The 20804-nt window shown below is 42.2% G+C and overlaps 1 protein-coding gene across 1 annotated transcript in view; it reads left to right on the top strand.

The window, feature by feature from the left end:
* Positions 1-20804, top strand: part of FHAD1 (forkhead associated phosphopeptide binding domain 1) — a 193124-nt gene that overhangs the window by 107927 nt on the left and 64393 nt on the right. The window contains exons 19-23 of the mRNA XM_078146223.1: positions 154-379; positions 15020-15089; positions 16592-16698; positions 17989-18145; positions 18502-18601. Of these exons, the coding sequence (XP_078002349.1) occupies positions 154-379; positions 15020-15089; positions 16592-16698; positions 17989-18145; positions 18502-18601 (660 nt within the window). The remainder of the gene's footprint in view (positions 1-153; positions 380-15019; positions 15090-16591; positions 16699-17988; positions 18146-18501; positions 18602-20804) is intronic.

The raw sequence follows: 20804 nt of genomic DNA, 5'->3' as shown, positions 1-20804 counted from the left end.
CGCTAGTCATAGGATGTTAGATGGAGAGTCAGAGACATTTTCATCTCATACTCTCATTTTTAGAGGGGAAACTGAGGCACAGTGGGATAAGTGAATTGTAAGCCCGGCACTTCCTTTCCACTGACCACTCTCACTCTCCCCTTTCCCTCCTAGATCCTTCTGGGGGAACAACTTTTGAAGCAGCAGGAAACCCTGAAGATAGCGGAGGAGGAGAAAAACCTGCAGAAGAGAAACCTGGAGGTGGAGATCATGCAGTACAGGGAGCAGGTCAAGCAGCATTCTCAGACCATAGTCACTCTGGAGGAGAGGCTACAGAAAGTGACGCAGCAGAACAAGGACATTGAACGGAAGATTGTGAACCTCAAGGAAAATATACCAGGTAAGCCGCCCCCTTCAGCTGGACAGGCTTTTATGAAGCACCTACTATTCACCCTGGCACTGGATGGCTCACTGGATAGAGCGCCAGACCTGAGGTCAGGAAGGTCTGAGTTCAAATGTGGCCTAAGACACTTGCTGGCTGTGTGACCTCAGGCAAGTCACTTAACCTCTGTCAGTCTCAATTTCCTCATCTGTAAAACAGGGACAATAATAGCATCTACCTCCTAGGTTGTGGTGAGGATCAAAATGAGATCATATTTGTAAAAATGCTTAGCACTAGGGCAGCTAGATGGTGTAATGGTTAGAGCACTGGCCCTAGAATCAGGAAGACCTGAGTTCAACTCATTAGTTGTATGACCATGGTCAAGTCACTTAACCCCAATTGGCTCCACAAACAAACAAATGCAAAGTGCTTAGCGTAATGCCTAGCACATAGCAGGTGCTATGGAAATGCTAGCTGCTATTATTATTATACAGAAATGAAAAATCATATAGTCCTTGCTCTCAAGGAGCCTGTGGTTTGCTGATCCTTGTCTATATGCACAGAGAGGCAGGAGCCATGGTAGAGTGTGATTAGGCAGTTGGGGGTGTGGGGTTGAGGAGCTACTAGAGAAAAATCTAGAGAAAGTGCTCTGGGAAAATTCAAAAACTTTTCTGCGTGGTTGGAATCCCAGAAGGCTTCAAGGTGGAGATGGCACCATCAGCTGGGCCTTGAAGGCAGGGAAGGATGAGAAGGAAGCCTTCTGGAGAAAAGGGCAATGGTCTGCACCAATATCCAGAAGGGGGAGATGGCTGGTTGAGCTTAGGGGATGACAGGTAGTCTCCTATGGCTGTAGCATAGTTTGTGAAGGGGGAGAATAAGAGAAAAATATCCCTATTGCCTCAAGGCTTCCTTTGTTCAGAGCTGGTGAGCCACAGAATAGACATGAGATGAAAGATCATGAAATAAGACTGAATAGGCAGATGGAGCCAGACCATGGAGGGCCTTAAATGCCAGGATATGACATTAGTATTTTTTCTTAGACGCCATGATCAGGACATCTCTGAAGAGTTCTAAGCCACTAAGTGCTATAGTGAAGACACATGCATTACAGACATTTTGTCAGCCCCTATGTAGAAAATAGTTTGTCAGCCCCTATGGAGAAGGGAGAACCTGAAGGCAGGGCCACTGATTAGGAGGCTATCGAAATAGCCCAGGTAAGAGGTCAGGAATGCCTGAATCAAGATGGCAGTCATTGTGAGTAGAAAAAATGAGATGGATGCAGGAAGGACTGGTGAGATAGAATCAACAGGAATTAGAAATTGTTTGGGTATGGAATGGGTTAAAAGAATGGGAGAAGAAGAATCAAAGATGATCCCAAGGTTTTTAGCCTCAGTTACATCATCTCAATCTTCAGCAGAGATAAGTAAATTTGGAGAATGGGGAGGATTGGAGAGAAAATGTTAAGTCTAGTTTGGGTACATGCTGAGTTTGAGGTGATTAGGAGACATGAAGATGGAGGTGTCCAGAAGGCAGTTGGTAAGGCAGGACTATATTTCAGGAGCAAGATTACAGATAAATAGATAGATTATAGATAGATAGATAGATAGATAGATAGATAGATAGATAGATAGATAGATAGATAGATAGATGGAATATATATACATATATATATATATATATATATAGAGAGAGAGAGAGAGAGAGAGAGAGAGAGAGAGAGAGAGAGAGAGAGAGAGAGAGAGAGAGAGAGAGAGAGAGAAATTCACCGCATGGAGATGATCATTGGACTGACAAGACCTGATGAGATCAACAAGAAAGTATATAAAAATGAGGGCCCAAAACCCCCATACGTATTATGTGGAAGATAGATGATAATCATCGGATCATTGACCCTAGAGCCAGAAGGGACTTCAGAGGCTATTGACTCCAGTCCCCTCATTTCACAGATAAGGAAACTGAGGCCCACAAAAAGGAAACAATTTTCTTAAGATCACACAGTTATGAAGGGATCCAGCAAAGGAAACAGAGAAGAAGCAGTCATAAAGATAAGTAGAAAACTGAGAGAGAGTGGTATCAAGGAAGCCAAGGGCAAAGACACATATCACAGAGGCACGGGGTAGTTGACAGTGTCCAAAGCATCAGAAAAGTCAAGAAGGATGAGGACTGAGAAGGAATCTAGAAAACCCTTCTAAAGTTGATGAAGCCTTGGGCCAGGAAATGAAGACCATAGGTGATACCCTTAGTTAGAGAGGCCTGACTAAAGCTCGCAGGAGAAATGCATAGGGAATTGAAAGGATACCAGAAAAAAAGAGATGGTCATTATTGTTGTGCTGCTGCTTTCGTGCTCATCAATCAGAAAAAAAACCAATGTGCTGTTTTTTTTTTCCCTGAAGGAGATCTTTCTTGTGATCCCAGTTGTGTTCCAGTAACACAATAATCTTGGGAGCTCTTTGTCACCACAAGTTATGAAGAAAAATGACTAATGACTCAGGACATCTTTTGTACAGAGCCAGAGAGCCAGAGAATAGACACAGGAGGAGAGAACACTTTGGATGCTTGGGGCAACAGCAAGAAGAGGAATTATCTTTTCTGCCAAAACTCTGAGCATAGTGGCTTTTCTCTGCTGTCAACTGTTTGCTATTGTGACAAATGCATTTTCAGAAACCAGCCGGGATTAATCCCTCCTTGAAAAAAGGCAAGAAGAAAGAAGAAACTATGGTTTAGGGAAGAATTCTTAATCAAAGAAGGGCTAAAGGTGATCACAAAAGAGAAAGTGGATGATTTAAACTGTATACAGTGTTTAAAGAAAGAAAAGGAAAAAAAACCTTTTGCACAAACAAAATCAATGCAGCAAGGAAAGAAGGGAAAATGTCCATTGAGGTGAATATTTGCATCCAATTATCTGATAAAATTCAGTTCTCTAAATATTTAGGGAATGGATGCAATATATATATAAGACCAAAAGCCATCCCCCAAGTGATAAGTGGTCAAAAGACATGAACAAAATTTTTCAAACAAATTGTAAGCTATCAACAGCCATTCAAAAATTGCTTCAAATTATTAATAAGAAAAATTCAAATTGAAACATCACCTCATTTGTACCCTGAAAATTGGCAAAGATGACAGGAAACCAAAGTAGGCAATGCTGCAAAGACAAAACATGTTGTTGGAGCCATAAATTGGTCCAGTTGTTCTAGAAATTTAATTTAGAATTAAAGAAGAAAAGTGACTAAATTGCTCATATACTTTGACCCAGAGATCCTACTACTGATCATGTACCCCAGGACAGACAGATCCCCCTCAAGTTATACTCATAGTAGCACTTTTTGTGGAAGCAAAAAAACCACACAAAACAAAAGACTATAAACAAAGGGGGTACCCATTGATTTGGGAATGGCTGAATAAACTATGGCATATAAATGCAATGACTGTAAGACATTACAAATAGAGAAATACAGGAAGATTTGTGTAAATGGATGCAGAGCAAAGAAAACAGAAGCAGGAGAACAATATACACAACTATAGTAATGTAAACAAAAAGAATACTGAAATGAAACTAAGCTCAGAGTAATTTTAATACTGAACAGTTTGGGTGTGAAAAAGCAGATTAGGAAACAAAGCACTATGGGTAGGAGATGCAGTGCACACTGATGCCGTCACTGTGTTGTTTTTCCTTAACTGTTTTTCTTTGTTACAAGAGAGGACTCACTGAATGGTGGGATATATCTAGAAATGTCTGTGATGTGAAAAAAGTCAATAAAATAATCTTTCTTACTTAAGAAATAATAAAAATAAATAAAAACAAGAAGGCGAGAATCTCAAGTTGGGAGAACACCAAATGTGTACAGTATTAATGAAGGCCATACTAGTCTAATCTGAAGGCAGAGATCACTAGAAGTAGTTGGGAGAGGAATCAAGGAATTCCTTGACCAGTACTCTGGGATTAGGCCCCTCATTTTGCCAGTGTTCAGTTGCTTAAACAAGGTGAACACATAGTTTATTACTTCCGCTGTGGTGATCAAGCTTTAAAGAGGACATGTCAAGTCAACGAGCATTAATTTTTTCCCACTTAATAGTATTTTATTTTTTCCAGTTTTATGCAGAGATAGTTTTCAACATTCACTTTTACAAGATTTCGAGTTCCAGATTTCTTCCTCCCTCCCTCACCCTTCCCAAGATGGCATGCAATCTGATATAGGCCATACATGTGCAATCATATTAAACATATTTCCACGTTAGTCATTCAACAAGCATTTATTAAGCACCTACTGGACTCCAAGTCCAACAGCTGTGTCATTTACTACCTGTGTAACCTCGCAAGTCATTTCACTTCCCTCAGCCTCAGTTTCCTCATCTGTAAAACAGATTGTACTCTTTGCATGACATCAGAGAAGGATAGTGTGAATAAAATGCTTTGTAAATTTTAAACATTCTAGCAATAGGAGGGGCTATTGTGCCCATAAGGGGCAGTGTGGAAGCCTGAAAGACCTGAGTTCAAGACCCATGTCTCCTACAACCTGATCGTATGACCCTGGGCAAGATATTTAATTTGAGGCAGCTCAGTGGTACAGTGGCTAGAACACTGAGCATGGAGTCAGGAAGATCTAGCATCAGACACTTACTAGCTTTGTGACCCTGTTGGGCAAGTCACTTGACTTGTGTTTGCCTTATTTTCCTCGTCTATAAAATGGGGATAATAATAGCACCAGTCTCTCAGAATTGTGTGAGGAGCAAAGGAGATACTATTTGTAAAGTGCTTAGCACTGTGCCTGACACTTAGTAGGCACTATATAAATGCTAGCTATAATACTAACAGTTGTTAATATTTAACATTTAATATTCAATTATAATAATAATAAGTAGTAGTAGTAGTAGTAGTAGTAGTAGCACACAACTCAGCTAGGTGGCTCAGTGAATAGGCACTGGGCTTGGAATCAGGAAGACTCATCTTCCTGAGTTCAAATATGGCCTCAGACACTTACTAGCTGTGTGACCCTGGGCAAGTCACTTCACCCTGTTTGCCTCAGTTTCCTCATCTATAAAAAATGAGCTGGAGAAAAAAATGGCAAACCACTCTAGGATCTTTGCCAAGAATGCCCCCCCCAAAAAAAAGAGTTCATGAAGAGTTGGATACAACTGAAATGATTCAACAACAATAATTCTTTAAAACTATAAGTTGCTGAGATGGTACCAAACTTCATTACTAGAGGGAGTTTCCTCACTAAGGAATTCCCAGTATCAGTAAAATCATAGGTATAGTCTTTTTTTTTTTAAGGCAATCAAGTTAAGTGACTTGCCCAGGGTCACATAGCTAGTAGGTATCTGAGGCTACATTTGAACTCAGGTCCTCCTGACTCCAGGGCCAGTGCTTTATCCACTGCAGCACCTAGCTGTACCATAGGTATAATTTTTATCCTATTATGCCCATGATTAGTTTTTGTCTGTTTGACCTTTATGTCCCAGTGCCTAGCAGAATGCCCCAATACACATGAAGGCAGTTGATTGATTATTAATTAGATCACTTAGTTAGAATATTTCTAAACCTTGAAAGCAGCAACTTTTTTTTCAACAAATCTGCAAAACATTACCCCAAACCCTTACTTTATAAAATCGACAAACTTATGCTGTAATAGGAAGAGTGCCAGATTCAGTCAGAGGGCCTGGCTTTAAAGCCCAGCTCTGCTTCCTACTGTGTGACCTTGGCCAAGTCACGTAACAGGCATCTCTCGGTCTCAGGCTCCTTATTTCTATCATGACAGAGTTGGACTGAGAGCTCCAGCTTCCCTTCCAATTCTGGTGATTCCTACATTCAGCTTCTCCCCTCCCCCCCTTCCTGCTCCAAGTCCCTGCCAATCACCTCTCTAATACATGCCATTGGGTCACAAAGGGCAACACATGACAGAGTGGGCAGAGAATGGCCCAAATTCACCTCCACTATTAGAAAAAAGAAATTATTTACCGGTCCGCAGTTCATCCTTTTTCCTTTCTAATAATCCTAATAGCTGTCATTTATATAGTATGTTAATGTTTGCAAAGTATTTTACATATGTTAGCTCACTGATCCCCACAACAGCCAGGGGAGGTAAGGGCTATTATTATCCCCACTTTACAGATGAGGAAACTGAGACAGACGTGCTCAGGCTTACAATCAGCAAGGTAGAGTTTGAACTCAGGTCTTCCTGACTCTACATCCTGACTCTACACAGTGCCAGCTAGCTGCAGAACAAAATGGTATCTTTCTCGAAGTGTCTAGCAGCTCATTGCTTGGCATCTCTTCTACTTCCCTGCCCTTGAACTTGGGTACTTTGATATCTATGTTGCTATCTCTCAAACATCTTGACTTCTAAGGGCAACAGCCCCCTCACCCTTTTGTTCACTTCAACCCCACCCAGTGACAGAGTCACACTCTAGCTGTGTGGCCCTGGGCCAAGTCATTAAAGTGGGCAACTTATGCCTGCCTCAGTTTCCTCATCTGTACAATGGGGATAATAATAGCACCTACCTCCCAGGGTTATTGTAAAGACAAAAATGAGATAATGATGAGGTGGTAGTTGTAAAGCACCTGACAAACCTTAAGTGCTACGTAAATGTTGTTATTATTAAGATTAATAATGATAATAATGTTGAGCTCAACATCACCCACAGGTATTCAAGAACACCATCAAGAACCCTACGATTCTCTTTCTGGCCATCACCTGGCTCTCCTGCCATCTCTCCCTATGCCTCAGTGCCCTTAAACCTATTCTTGGTCCTCAGCATGACCTTTGGGCCTTCTGCAAGCATGCACGTGCGCACACCCCACCCACCCACACACACACACACACACACACACACACACACACACCCTGCCCCTCAGCATCCTCCAGGCTGTTACCTCTGCTCCGGCTTCCCTTTTGTTCCTTCTCAAACTAGACCTGTGGTTTATTGGCTCAATATTACACTGTCTTCTTTTCTTGAATTTCTTCCCCCATCCCTTTTCCTTTTGCTTCCCTGCCTCACCAAACCTCAAACCTAAATCGCTCCCATTTTTTTATTCTACTGCTGGAAAAATCATATGAAACAGAGATGTAAGAACAGTGACCCTGGAGGCAGAGGACTTAGATTCAAATTCCACCTTTGATTCTTACTACCTGTGTGCCTTTGGGCAGGTCATCTGACCTCCCCAGGCTTCAGTTTCCTTGTCTGTAAAATGAAAGGGTTGGATTAAATGACCTCTGTGGTCCCTTCTACTACTAGAGCTATAAAGCAATTAGTGATGTAGTAGATAGAGCCCTGGGCCTGGCATCAGGAAGACTTGAGTTCAAATCCTGTCTCATATACTTACTTAGCTATCCGACCCCAGGCAAGTCCCTAAACGTCTATCTTCCTCAGTTTTCTCATCTGTAAAATAGGAATAATAATAATAGCCCCTACCTCCCAGGGTTGTGAGGAGCAAATGAAATATTTCTAGTGCTATATTTGGTGCTGAGTTGTTTCAGTCGTGTCTGACTCTCACAATCCCATGATTGGCAAAGATACTAGAGGGGTTTGCCATTTTCTTTTCCAGCTCATTTTACAGGTGAGGAAACTGAGGCCAACAGGATTAAGGGACTTGCCCAGAGTCTCATAGCTAGTAATTGTCTGAAGCCAAATTTGAACTCAAGTCATCCTGACTCCAGGGCTAATGCTGTATGCACTATGGCACCACCTAGCTGCCCCCTTTTCCTTCACTCTTGTTTCTGATGAAGTGACCCTTCTTACTGAGGCTAACCCCATTACTTGTACCTTTGACTTTATCCCCTCCTGTTTCTTCTAGGGGCTTGCCCTTACAGTCAATCCCCATTCTTTCTAATTGTTCATCCCTCACTTTCTTCTTCCTTTCACTCATTACTCACCTCTTGCAGTCTGGTTTCTGACCTCATCACTCAGCTGAAACTACTCCGGCCTTTTAATCGCTGAACTTCAGTCCTAATCTTTCCGAACCTTTCTGTAGCATCTGACACTGCCAACCGCTCTGTTCTCCTGGATACTCTCTCCTCTCTCACTTTTCAGACATTATTCTCACCTGGATTGCCTCCTACCTATCTGACCGTCCTCAGTCTCTTTGCTGGCTTATCATCTGTATCATACCCTCTAATATTGGGTGTTCCCCAAGGTTCTGTCCTGGGCTCCTTTCTCTTCTCCCTCTATATTCTCTCTTTTTTGGTAATCTCATAATCCTCCTTAAGTTTTAATGATGAATATGACTTCCAGATCTATATATACAGCCCCAGTTTCTCCCCTGAGTTTCAGCTCCACACTGCCAATTGGTCATTTCAAACTGCATGTCCCAAAGACATCTTTTTTTCCCCTTAATAGTATTTTTTCCAATTACATGTAAAGATAATTTTCAACATTCGTTTTTGTAAAAATTTGAGTTCCAAATTTTTCTCCCTCTCTCCCTTCTGTCCTCCCTGCCCAAGACAGCAAGCAATCTGATATAGGTTATACATGTACAATAATGTTAAGCATATTTCTACATTAGTCATGTTGTGAAAGAAGGATTAGAATAAAAGGGGAAACCATGAGAAAGGGAAAAAAGTGAAAATAAAATATTTTGATCTACATTCAGACTCCATAATTCTTTTTCTGGCTGTGGTTAGCATGTTCCATCATGAGTCTTTTGGAATTGTCTCAGTTCACTGTAATGCGGAGAAGAGCTAAGTCAATCACAGTTGATCATCACATAATATTGCTGTTACTGTATACAATATCTCCTGGTTCTGTTCACTCAGCATCAGTTCATGCAAGTCTTTCCAGGTTTTTCTGATATCTGCCTGCTAATCATTTCTCATAACACAATAGTGTTCCATTACATTCATATACCACAACTTGTTCAGCCATTCCTCAATTCTTTGTCACCACAAAAAGAGCTGCTATAAATGTTTTTGTGCATTGGGGTCCTTTTCCCTTCTTTATGCTCTCTTTATACAGACCTAGTAATGGCATTTCTGGATCAAAGAATATGCACAGTTTGGTTTCCCTTTGTGTCCCAGAGACATCTTAAACTCAGTATGTCCAAAACTAAACTCATTCTCTTTTCCCCTAAAACCGTTCCTCTTCCCATATGTCTTCACTTCTGTCAAAGGCTCCACCATCCTTCCAGTCTCCCAAAGTCTTTCTTAACCACAGCACTTCTCACTTTCCTTCACCCCACATGTCCATATCAGTTGCCATGTCTTGCTTTTTCTACTTTTACAACATCCCTCACATCCAGTCCCTTCTCTATCACCTTAATTGAGGCCCTCGTCACCTCTCACCTGCATTAGCAACAGCCTCCTAGTTGGACTCGATACCCCAAGTCTTTCCATGACAGTTCATCCTACACACTACTGCCAAAGTAATTTTCCTAAAACACAGAACTGATCGTGCAATACCCCTGTTCAATCAATTCTAGTGGTTTCCTGTTGCCTCTAGGATAAAACATAAGTTCTTCTGCTTGGCTTTTATACAATCTGGCCCCAACCTAAATTACTAGACTCATGGATATTAGCCAAATTGGCCTAAGCTATGTTCTTCCCATGCAACTCTCCTTGTCCCATCTCCCTGCCTTTCCTGGCCATCCCTCTTGCTTGGAATGCACTCCCTCCTTACCTCTGCCTCACAGAGTCTCCCTCTCCTTTAATACGAAGTTCAAGCCCCATCTTTGGCATAGAGCGTCCCCTGATACCCCCCCCCAATTGTCAGTGCCCTCCTTACCAAGCTACCTTGTATTTGACTACTCTGTATATACATATTGTTATTAACTGTATATTTCTGCTGTATATATTTTTATATGTACTTTGTGGCATTTAAAAAGGTTCAAGAGATAATATCTGGCTAATTTAGCTATTTTATTAATAATGCCAGCATATTTATTAATAAAAAGATGGTCACTTGTCCATCTCTCTTAGACCAAAGACCCCTCATGGCAATGGAATCAGAAAAGTAGATGTTCCTAACAGCGGCAATCAACTCTGATTGGTGAACAATTAATGAGGGAATACATATTATAATGAGAGGCTGAGCTATATTACAATGAGGGTCTTGGGGTATGTAACTTGGGTCATCCAAATCTTGGTCAAAAAGAGTTATCAATTTCCATATCACCTGTCTGATAAAAGAGGATCCACATTTTCCCCGACCGGTCAGAGCAAACACAATGAGCAGGAATGCACCCATTAGCCCAAACTTAGAATTTCTTTTACTGTCTTTGGTTAGATCTCAGCCATCCTAGCTGGGTAAATCTATGACAAAGATTTCCCATACTGGTTGACTTCTGGATGATGAAATAGAAAAGGGGAAAAACCTTGTTTCTGATTCAATAATTAGTTATTGATACATGTGAGAAAGAATCATTTTTCACACTTGTTTCTCTCATTACAATGTAAACTCCTTATGAGTAGGAACCACTTCATTCATTATACAGTACTGGTAACTCAAGTGCCAGGCACTTAGGCACTTGATAAGCATGTAATTGATTAATTGATCACCTTCTCTGCTGTCTGAAAAAAAGTCTTCATGTCCAAGTCTACTCATCCTTAAAATAAAAACAAAAACCTTCATTTAGCCCTACCATTCCCTCAAGTTATTATCTTATTTCTCTTCTCCCTTTCATAGCCAAACTCCTAGAAAATAAGAACGATAGCTAGCATTTATATAGTCTTTACATTTGCAAAGTGCTTTACATACATTATCTCATTAAAAGCCTCAGGCACTCATTTCATTACTTCCATTTCCTTTCATCTCATTAATTTCCTCTGTAAAATGGCTTCAAACATTGGTATTCAATTAAAACCACTCTCTCCAAAATGATCACTGATTTCTTAATCACCACACTGAAATGATCTTCTCAGTCCTCATTCTTCTCTACTCCCCTGAAGCATTTGACACTGTTGATTATTGTGATTTGGCCACTCTCTCCCCTATGGGTTTTCATGACTTTGCTCTCTTGTTCTTCCTCTACCTGTCCAGCGGTTCCTTCCCCATCTTCTTTGCTTAATGATTGCCCATGTCCCACCCCTTAATTGTGCCTGTAGACTGGGGCTCTGTCCAAGGTGGTCATTTCTTCTCTTTCTATATTCTTACTGATCTTGTCAGTTCCAATGGGTTTGTCATCTCAAAGTGGATGATTGCCAGATTTATTAATAACAATTGGCTCTAGCCTCACTCTTCCAGGGTTTTACTGGCTACATCTCCCCTTCAGGGTTCTTGAGATACTCCTGAGAGGTTGAGGAGTCTTTCTCTAATACTATTGACTTAAGTTCCTATTCTGATATCTCCCCCCCACACTGTTAACCACCAATGACTAGCACTCCAGCTCCATTTAATCAATTAACACTGATTAGCTTTTGTGAAGAGATATTTACTTAGAAGACATAGCAATAACAGAAGTACAACTCAGTCTCTAGAAAGAGTAGGTTCAGACTTAACAACTTTTATGTAGCACTGGTCCCTTCTTCCTCCCTCCCCCTCAAAAGAAAGGTTTAGGTTCAAATGTAGGCATTAATGCTAGGTCAGTCCCTGTCTTAACTGTTGATGAGCTGTGTTCCAAAGGCTATTTCTTGCTCCTCAGAGCATTAATGCTGAAGTGGCTGCAAAACCCAGCCTGAGATTTACTCCCAGACCTCTCTCTCCTGTCTCCTTCACCTAAAACAAAAGAACAAATTCTGAGGTCCATCTGTCCGCCTCAGATGGGGAGGTGACCTCTCACCCCTTCCAGTATTGACTTTTTTTCTCTCACCAGAGCATTGCCAGGCTGAAATTAAATCAGAGCAAGAGAAGAAAGAGATTCTGGTCCATTAGTCCCTTTTGAATGTCCCCCAAATTCCAGCTAGGAAGCTACACCTTTTCACCATATAGTTAGCAGACTGGAACCAGTTACAAACTGTCCACACACATTCGGAAGTCCACATGGGAACTACATCAACCAAGCATTCTGTGCACGCTCATAAGGACAGGCCTCATTGGCCAGTGCGCTATTATATATATAGCCAGCCCTATTCTCTCCCCTGAAATCCAATCTCACATACACAGCTACCCATTGGACCTTGCCAACTGGGTGTTTCATAGACATCTCAACTTAGCGTGTCTAAACAGAACTCATTATCTTTCCCTTAATTATACTTCCCTGTTTTGTTTGAGGACACCACCACCCTCACTCTCCCTGCCACTCAGGTTTGCAAACATGCATACATCTTCAACTCTTCACACTCATTCACCTCCCATAGCCAATTAGTTGCCAAATCTTATTGTTTAGTTGTGCCCCCTCCTCTTAACTCATACAACCACAAATGTAGGGTAGGAGGGACTAGTACAATCCCTCATCAATCTCACCTGGACTATTGCAATCACTTTCTAACTTTCTTTCCTGCTCCAGTCTCTTCACCCTCTGATCCATCCTCTATACACCTGCCAAAGGGTCATTCCTAAAACACAGCTCTGACCATGTCATCTCCCAGCTCAAAAAGTTCCTATGAGTCCCTGTTACTTCTCAGATAAATTCTTCCACTTGGTATATAAAGCCCTTCACACTCTAATGCCAACCTACCTTTCCTAGTTTATTACACATTATTCCCCTCTGAACACTACATTCTAGCCAAACTGGTATGCTCACTGTTCCTCCTACACAGCATTCCATCTTTCATCCGTGGGCCTTGGTAGACATTGTCTGCCATGCCAAGAATACACTCCCTCCTCAGAGCAGGACACTGGAAAGGGCTCTACAGTCAAAGGACCTAGGGGTAGTTTTCCCCTCTGATTTTGTTGTTGTTCAATTGTCAACATTATATCTAACTCTTTGTGACCCCTTTTTTGGGGGGTGGATTTTGGCCAAGATACTGGAGTGGTTTATCATTTCCTTCCCCAGCTAATTTTACAGATGAGGAAACTGAGGCAAGGGTAGCTAGGTGGTACAGTGGAGAGAGTGCCAGGCCTAGAGTCAGGAAGACTCTTCTTTCTGGATTCAGATCTGGCCTCAGACATTTACTAGCTATGTGACCCTGGGCAAGTCACTTAATCTTGTTTGCCTCAGTTTCCTTATCTGTCAAGTGAGCTGAAGAAGGAAATGGCAAACCACTCCAGTATCTCGGCCACACAACCCCAAAGTAGATGTTCATCATTTGGGGAATGGCTAAACCAATGGTGGTACATGAATGTGATGTAATATTACTGTGCTATATAAGAAATGACAAATATGATGAATACAGAGAAGGCTGAGTAGATCGACACAATCTGGTTCAGAGTGAAGAAAATAATATCCACAATGCCTACAGCAATGGAAATGGAAAGAAGAAGCCCTAAACCATCAAAAGTGGATGCTGCAAAATGGCAAAGGACACACGAGAGGGAAGCCATCTCCACCCTCACTCCTTTGCAGAGCCGGAAGCTCCATAGTTTGGGATGTTGTACGTTTTTTCAGACTTTTTCAGTGTATTGATCAGTTTTGCTACTTTCCCTTTTTCTTTAAAAAAATATTATTTGTTATGCAGGATAACTTTCTATGAGAGGCAAGGGAGAGAATTATTGGAGAAATTTCATTTAAAAAAACTGAAGCTATCAATAAAAGTTTATTTTTTAAAAAAAGAATCCCTACTTTCCTTCAGTCTCTCAGTTGAAGTGATTCCTTCTCCAAGAGGTCCTGTTTTCTCAGTCGCTAGCATCTCCCTCTGTTAGTCTGCATATGTTTTCTGTTTACTGTTTCTCTATAAAAGACTATCAGCTCTCTGAGAGCAAGGACTGCTTCGTTTTTGTCTCTGTGCCCCTCCTGACCAGCACAGTGCCTGGTACATAGTAGACCTTTGATGAATGCTTGTTGTTGCTGAACAGTTCTGTAAGGTGAGGAGTCTGTCCACTCCTGCTCTGACTGCGCCCCAGCTTGATTTACTGGCCTGGTGTTTGTAACCTAGTGGAATTTGACCCCAAGACATATCTCCTTGCCCATAATTTTTCCCATTACCTGATCCTCACAGCCTGCTTCCACCAACCATTAGGCCACACTACCAGAAGTAGCCCATCCACAGTCAGGGCAGGATCAGCTTCCTTCCAATATGGCAACCCCATTCTCAGCTCCCCCTACAACATGAACATGGTTGATAGAACTATGTCTTCCAGGAATAAGGACGCAACATTCTGTCTGTCTTCTTCCCTGGTCATGGCACATCTTGCGAATTGTGATGGGTTCTAGGTATCACATCTTATTTGAGGGAGGACACTTCAGAGAAGGGTAAAGTAGTAGTCAGAAGACTGGAAACCATACCCTAAAAGGAAGAGTTGAAGACATTATGATAATCTAACCCAGAAAAGAAAAGGTTTGGGGGTGGGGAGAGGGGACTGATGACTGTCCTCAAATATTCAAAGGACTTTCATGTGGTCAAAGGATTAGATTTGTTCTGACACTGGACCAAAATTGTAGAGAAGCAGATATTTAGGCTCAATATTAGGGCAAAACTTCCTACAAATGAGAGCTGTCCAAAAGCCATGTGGGCTTTGATGGGGCATAGTCAATTTCCCCATCAGAGATCATCAAACAAAAGCTGGGTGACAATTATCAGAAATTTCATAGAGAGTCTAGATTTTTCTTCAGGTTAGCCTAAGTGACCTCAAGGGTACTTGATTCCCTGATTGTATGATGATTAAAATCCTTGTGCATTTCTTTAATAGTTCAAAAGGAAATACAGAAAGATCCTTTGCTAAAGACTCTTGCCACTGGAAAGTCATATGACTATCTAATGTGAGTATCTTTAGGAATATTATACTTTTTTTTTCTATGTGAGTTCAAGTTCCCATTATGGGATGCAAAAGTCCATTAGAAGATTTACTAGATTGTAAGAAATAGGCCAAGTTTCAGATTGCTAAATATTTCATTTGGCAAGCTTTTCTTGGATTCCAGTCAATTAAATATTTAAGCACTTGGTACTGTAGCATCAAGGCATGATGCCCCATTATAGCAACAGAAATTAGACACAGTCCCTACCCTCCAGGGGTGTATGCACTAACAGAAGAAATTAAAAAGATAAAATGGTCTCACACACACACACACTGGGAGATATCATTCTAGTTAGGAAAATTCCCAGTACACATGGAGAAAAGCTAGAGAACAGTAGCAGAGACGCATACCTTCTAAGGTCCTCTCAGTTCTGACATTCTGTGTTGTAAGGTGCCTCCAGGCTCTGACATTCCATGCTCTAAAGTCCACCCCAGCTCTGACACTACATGTTCTAAACTGGCTGTAAATGCTATGACCCTATTTTGAGGGAGCCTACAGTAAAGGAAGAGATAGTGTGGGATGAGATTGATCAGAAGGTTAAAAAATAAAATAAGGCCCCTTGACATTGGCCAGTCTTCATGCATGCTTGGCTTTAGCACCAAATTCCAGTCACTGCATAGACAGATCAATCTTTGGCTTTCAGAGATGCCAGTCTCTTCAGTCTATATCAGTTTTCGTATTTGCCTGCCTCAGAGCCCAGCTTTTCATTTTGAAGAATGTGTAAAATCATTTCTCAATCAGAACCACCCCACTGCAGATAATCAGTCCAAATCAGCAGAGCTCAATGGCAGAGTTCTCCTCCCCCACTCCGTACTGCTGCTACACAACCAGCCTCAGCCCCAAGTTTACTGAAGTTTGAAGAACTGGGATCGACTGGTATGAATTGAGGCCCTCACCTCTCTGGGCCTCAGTTTCCCCTGTTATAAAATGGTGAGATTGTAGTAGATAATCTGTAAGACCTCATCTAAATCTGACATTCCATGTCCTAAGATACCTCCCAGCTCTGGCGTCCTAGGTTCTATGACCATTCCATTTCTAAAAATTGCTCCCAGATCTAATATTTCATATTTCAAGGTTCCTTCCAGCTCTGACAGTCTATGTTCCAAGTGGCGACTTAGCTCTGATGTTCTATGTTCTAGCTCCCTTCTAAGCTTTAACATTTTGTGTTCTAAGTTCCCTTCCAGCACTGACATTCTCTGTTCCATGAGTCCTTTCATTCCATGAAGATTTTGCTTTTTGCCCTCTGATCCAATGATTACCAATGTTTTCCCGGTATGGTACCCTTTAACTCGCACTATTTAGTAACACACACACACACACACACACCCTAGGAAGACTTCATCAAGCCTTTGAAAAGTCAAACAGAGTTCTCATTGTAGTTTCCCAGACCTTGCCTTGAGACAGATCCTTTTTATAGGAAGCCACATGGGACTGGATCTGATCTAACCCTGTTTTGCTGATTTCAGGGAAGAATTCATGGTTGCTCAGAAGCAGCTTATCTCCCAGCACGAGCTCATCCTCGCCCTGAAAACAGACCTTTCCAAAAACCAACCTAAGACATCTGCATTAAAAGGTACGTCCACACACTCCATCATTCAACTGAAGAGCCCAAGATGCCATAAGGAAAAGAAAGACAAAGTAGCATTCTTTGTATGTGAAAATTCTGAGGCTGCAAGTCATTGGTGAAATGCTTTCTTTTCTTCATTTATATGACTTTTGCTGAGGATTTAACATACACAGTCTTGTGTGTAGAATTTTCTGACTCTGAGATTGAGAGATCTAAGGGAAAATCCTACACAGTGAATGTTTCCCCTATATCAACACCCATACTACAGATGTTTGCTGGTACTACTGGAAGAAATGTCTCATTAGAGATAATTGATGATACTTTGTTTCCCCAATCTGGCCCTCAGTCTCCTTTTTTTTTTCTTCTTGGTGAGGCAGTTGGGGTTATGTGACTTGCCCAGGGTCACACAGCTAGTAAGTATCAAGTGTCTGAGGTCAGATTTGAACTCAGGTCCTCCTGACTCCAAGGCTGGAGCTCTAGTCACTGCGCCACCTAGCTGCCCCACAGTTTCCTCATATATAAAATGTAAGAGTTGATTCCTTTGAGACCTATGTTCCAAGGTCCCTTCCAGGCCTGATGTTTTGTATTTTCACTTTTCGTTCTAACAGTCTGTGTTCCAGGGGCCCTCCCGGCTCTGATGGTCTGTATTCTAAGAATGCTGTCCACTCTGACAGTCTCTGTTCTCAGATCCCTCCCAGTTTTGACATTCTCTGTTCTAAGGCACCTTCCAGTTATAACATTCTATGTTCTAAGGTTCCTTCTTACCAGCTCTGACATTCTGTGTTCTTTCAACCCTGTCAAAGCTAGGAGGCCCATGAGTAGGAGTGAGGAGGCCTGGTCAGGTTTAAGGGGCAAACTGTCATTTTTGATGCAAGGGGTGGTGCCCAGCCATTTTGATTTTTTTCCCCCATCTTCAAATTTTGGGGTTTCAAACATTCTCTGAGCTTTGGTTTCCTGAGTCAGGATCTATACCTGCAGAAAATCCGCCAAATCATTTCTGGCTGGACTCAACCAATATGAGTGAATTTTCCCTTTGTCTGTATGAAAGAAAACCAAATTTTCCAGATACTTAATAAGTCACTTAACCCTCCTGGGCCTCAGTTTCCACATCTGTAAAAAAGAGAAAGTTGGACTAGATAACTTCTGAGCTCCCTTCCAGCTCTAGATATGGGGTTCTACAATTCCCTGAATAACTTTTTGGATGTTTCTCTGCCATTCTGTTATTGTGGGCTGGGTAGATTTCCCCCCACCATTCATCCACCAGCTCTCAGGTGTGGGTCTTCTTGTCCCTCTCAGCTGAGCCTGATGAACAGCTAAAAGCAGAGATGGGGCAGAATCTCCCAGTTGAGCAACAGGAGCACGAGTTGAGCAAGTTGAAGGAGAGGCTGATTCAGATGTCCAACCTGGTGGAGAAGAAGAACAAAAAGATTGAAAGCTTGAAAGCTTATCTAAGGTACATGCCCATAGCTGAAGGTACCATGGAGTCCTGGGAACTCTAAGGAATGTCCCTTCTGGGTTCACCAACCCACACCTGAGGGCATGGGGCAAGGGGTAGTTGGGAAGGGGTCTCCTGCACAGCACCTGCTGTGGGCCAGGATCACAAAGATCAAAACAAAAATGATTCCTGCCCTCGAGCAGCTTCCATTCTCCTGAACATAAGGCACCTTCAGTTTTGGGTGGAAATACAGCTCTTTGTCGACTCTTATCTGGGTCCGCAGGGTGTGGCATCCACCAAAGGGGTCTGTGATCCCCTAAACTTGGTTCAGTTGCTCCATATTAAAAAGCCCTTCCCATTCTCTCTGGCTGCAGAAACCCCATCTCTGCAGAAACCAGAAAGATCTGCACCATGTGTGATGTGGAGATACAAGTGGACGTTACTGAAAATGACCTGCACATCTTTAACCAAGAGGTAAGTAGCCCCACTGCATGGCCTATTGCTGGTACACAGAAAGTAGGTGCTTGCTTGGTGATTTCTGTCACTCTCCATTCTATCTAATTCACCAGATATTCACAGAGCATCTACTAGGCATAAGAAGCTCCCATGTTCTTCCTGATCCTCCAAGTCTAGGGCTGCTTACCCCTTTCTCTGTCACTGACCCCTTAGGCAGTCTAGAAAAGCCTATAAAACCCTGCTTAGAAGCAGGTTTTAAATGCATAAAATAGGGGCAGCCAGGTGGCATAGTAGATAGAGTGTTGGCCCTGGAGTCAGGAGAACTTGACTTCAAATCCGGCCTCAGACACACAACACTTACTAGCAAGAGAGGACAGAAGGAGAGCAGAAGTAGGTGATTAGTATAGTTGCCTAGAGCACAGAAAACATGAAAGCAGGCTTGTAGAGTGGTCAGAAAGCTGGCCCTAAAGACAGGAAGATCTGGGTTCTAGTCCAGCCTCTGACGCATGTGCCTGCACAAGTCATTTAACTTCCCACTATTCTGGGCAACTTTGTAAGTTACAGAGAAAATACTCATCGGAATTAATTAGAGGAAATGTCCTCACCCAGTACCACTGAAATCCCAGGACCAATCCCTGTCCTGTATGGAGTACATTTAGTTATGAGTTGGAAAGAGAATGAGTTGATGATACAATAGAGTGGGAGAACCTGGTTCCCTGTGTAACCTTGGGCAAATCACTTTCCCTTCTGTGGGTCTGAGTTTCCTCTTCTGTATAATTTGTGTTCAGTTATATCCAAATCCCTTCCAGCTCTGGAGTTGTGATCCTAGGAAGCCTCTGAGGTCCTTCCAACCCTGAGATTCTTTGCTTCAGGGAAGGGGAGTAATGAGAGAAAGTCAGGAAAACAGTTTTGGAAAGAAGTTTCTCCATTGCAAGAAGAAGACACACAGACCCCCTATTGCTGGACTTGTGTTACTAAAAATTGTCCTTAATAAGCTCATTGTAGGATGCAGTCCCTCCCTAAGGTGTTAGCTTTCTCAGCCACAGACAGGGCAGATAAATGTTTATTTCCCAACCTGGTTAGAATGAAGGCTTTATGGAAATGAAAATGAAGACACCTAAAATAAAACCTTTTGAGTCAACGTTCAGAAGCCAGACCAAATGTCTCAGGCGGTTTTCTTCCTTTTCTCCTTGGCATCTTTCCCCTGACCCTGACAGCAGTCTCAGGCAAGAAAGCCAGCTACAACCAGGTTGTGGCAGCTTCTGCCAATGCTTGGCACCAGGAGCTAGCACTCAGAGCAGTGCCTCACTTCACTCTCTCAAAACTAACTTGAGATGAGGAAAGTACTTAAAATCCAGCTATGGCACTGGGGTTCAGCTCTAGCAACCTGGCTGCCCCCACCCATGCTCCACCCGCAGGCTAGAGGAGGAGGGGGAGAAGAGTAATGGAAAACAAAAAAGGGAAATCTTTTCTAATTCTGTATTCCAAACTCACATCTTCCTGTTTTCTAAGGCAAAAAACGTTAAGGGGTTTGATTAGGATTTTAGAATCGCCATCTTCTTTAAAAGAAATTCCCCTAAGGATATGAGAAGCAATGTAAAGTGGCGGATAGAGTGTTGGATTTAGAGTCTAGAAGGCCAAGTTCAAATCTGGCCTCAGACATCTACAATCTGTGATCCTGGACAAGTCACTTAAACTCTCTGTGCCTCAGTTTCTTCATCTGTAAAATAAGGATAATAATAGCACTTACCTCCCAAGGTTGTTGTGAGGATAATATTTTTAAAGCACTTTATAGACTTTATTATTATTGTGTGGCCCTGGGCAAGTCACTTGTCCTCTTTTGGCATGTTTCTCATCTATAAAATGAAGGGGTTAAATTGGATGCCCTCTAAGGTCCCTTCCAGCTCTAAATCTGCCATCCAGGTATGCTACAGCTATGTGGGAACAGGAATTATAGTAGAAAAACCCCTAGATGAGGAGCTGGGAGTTCTGAGTTCGAGTCCTAGCCATGACACTGACTCCCTTGTGTGACTTTAAGGCAAGTCATTTCTGTGCTCTGGGTCTCAGTTCCTCCTATAAAAAATTAGAGGAGTTGGATCTGATGATTGATAAGGTCTCTCCCAGGTCATACTATGAATCTATTAAGATCTCACTGAGCATTCTCTGTGATGGCCATTCCCTCTCCGCCTGCCGGCCCCTTCCCCCTCCCCACCTTGCCACA

This window comes from Phascolarctos cinereus, unplaced genomic scaffold, assembly GCF_003287225.1.
Source record: "Phascolarctos cinereus isolate Bilbo 61053 unplaced genomic scaffold, phaCin_HiC Scaffold_726;HRSCAF=1367, whole genome shotgun sequence".
Lineage (NCBI taxonomy): Eukaryota > Metazoa > Chordata > Mammalia > Diprotodontia > Phascolarctidae > Phascolarctos > Phascolarctos cinereus.
This window is presented reverse-complemented; position numbering and strand designations above follow the sequence as displayed.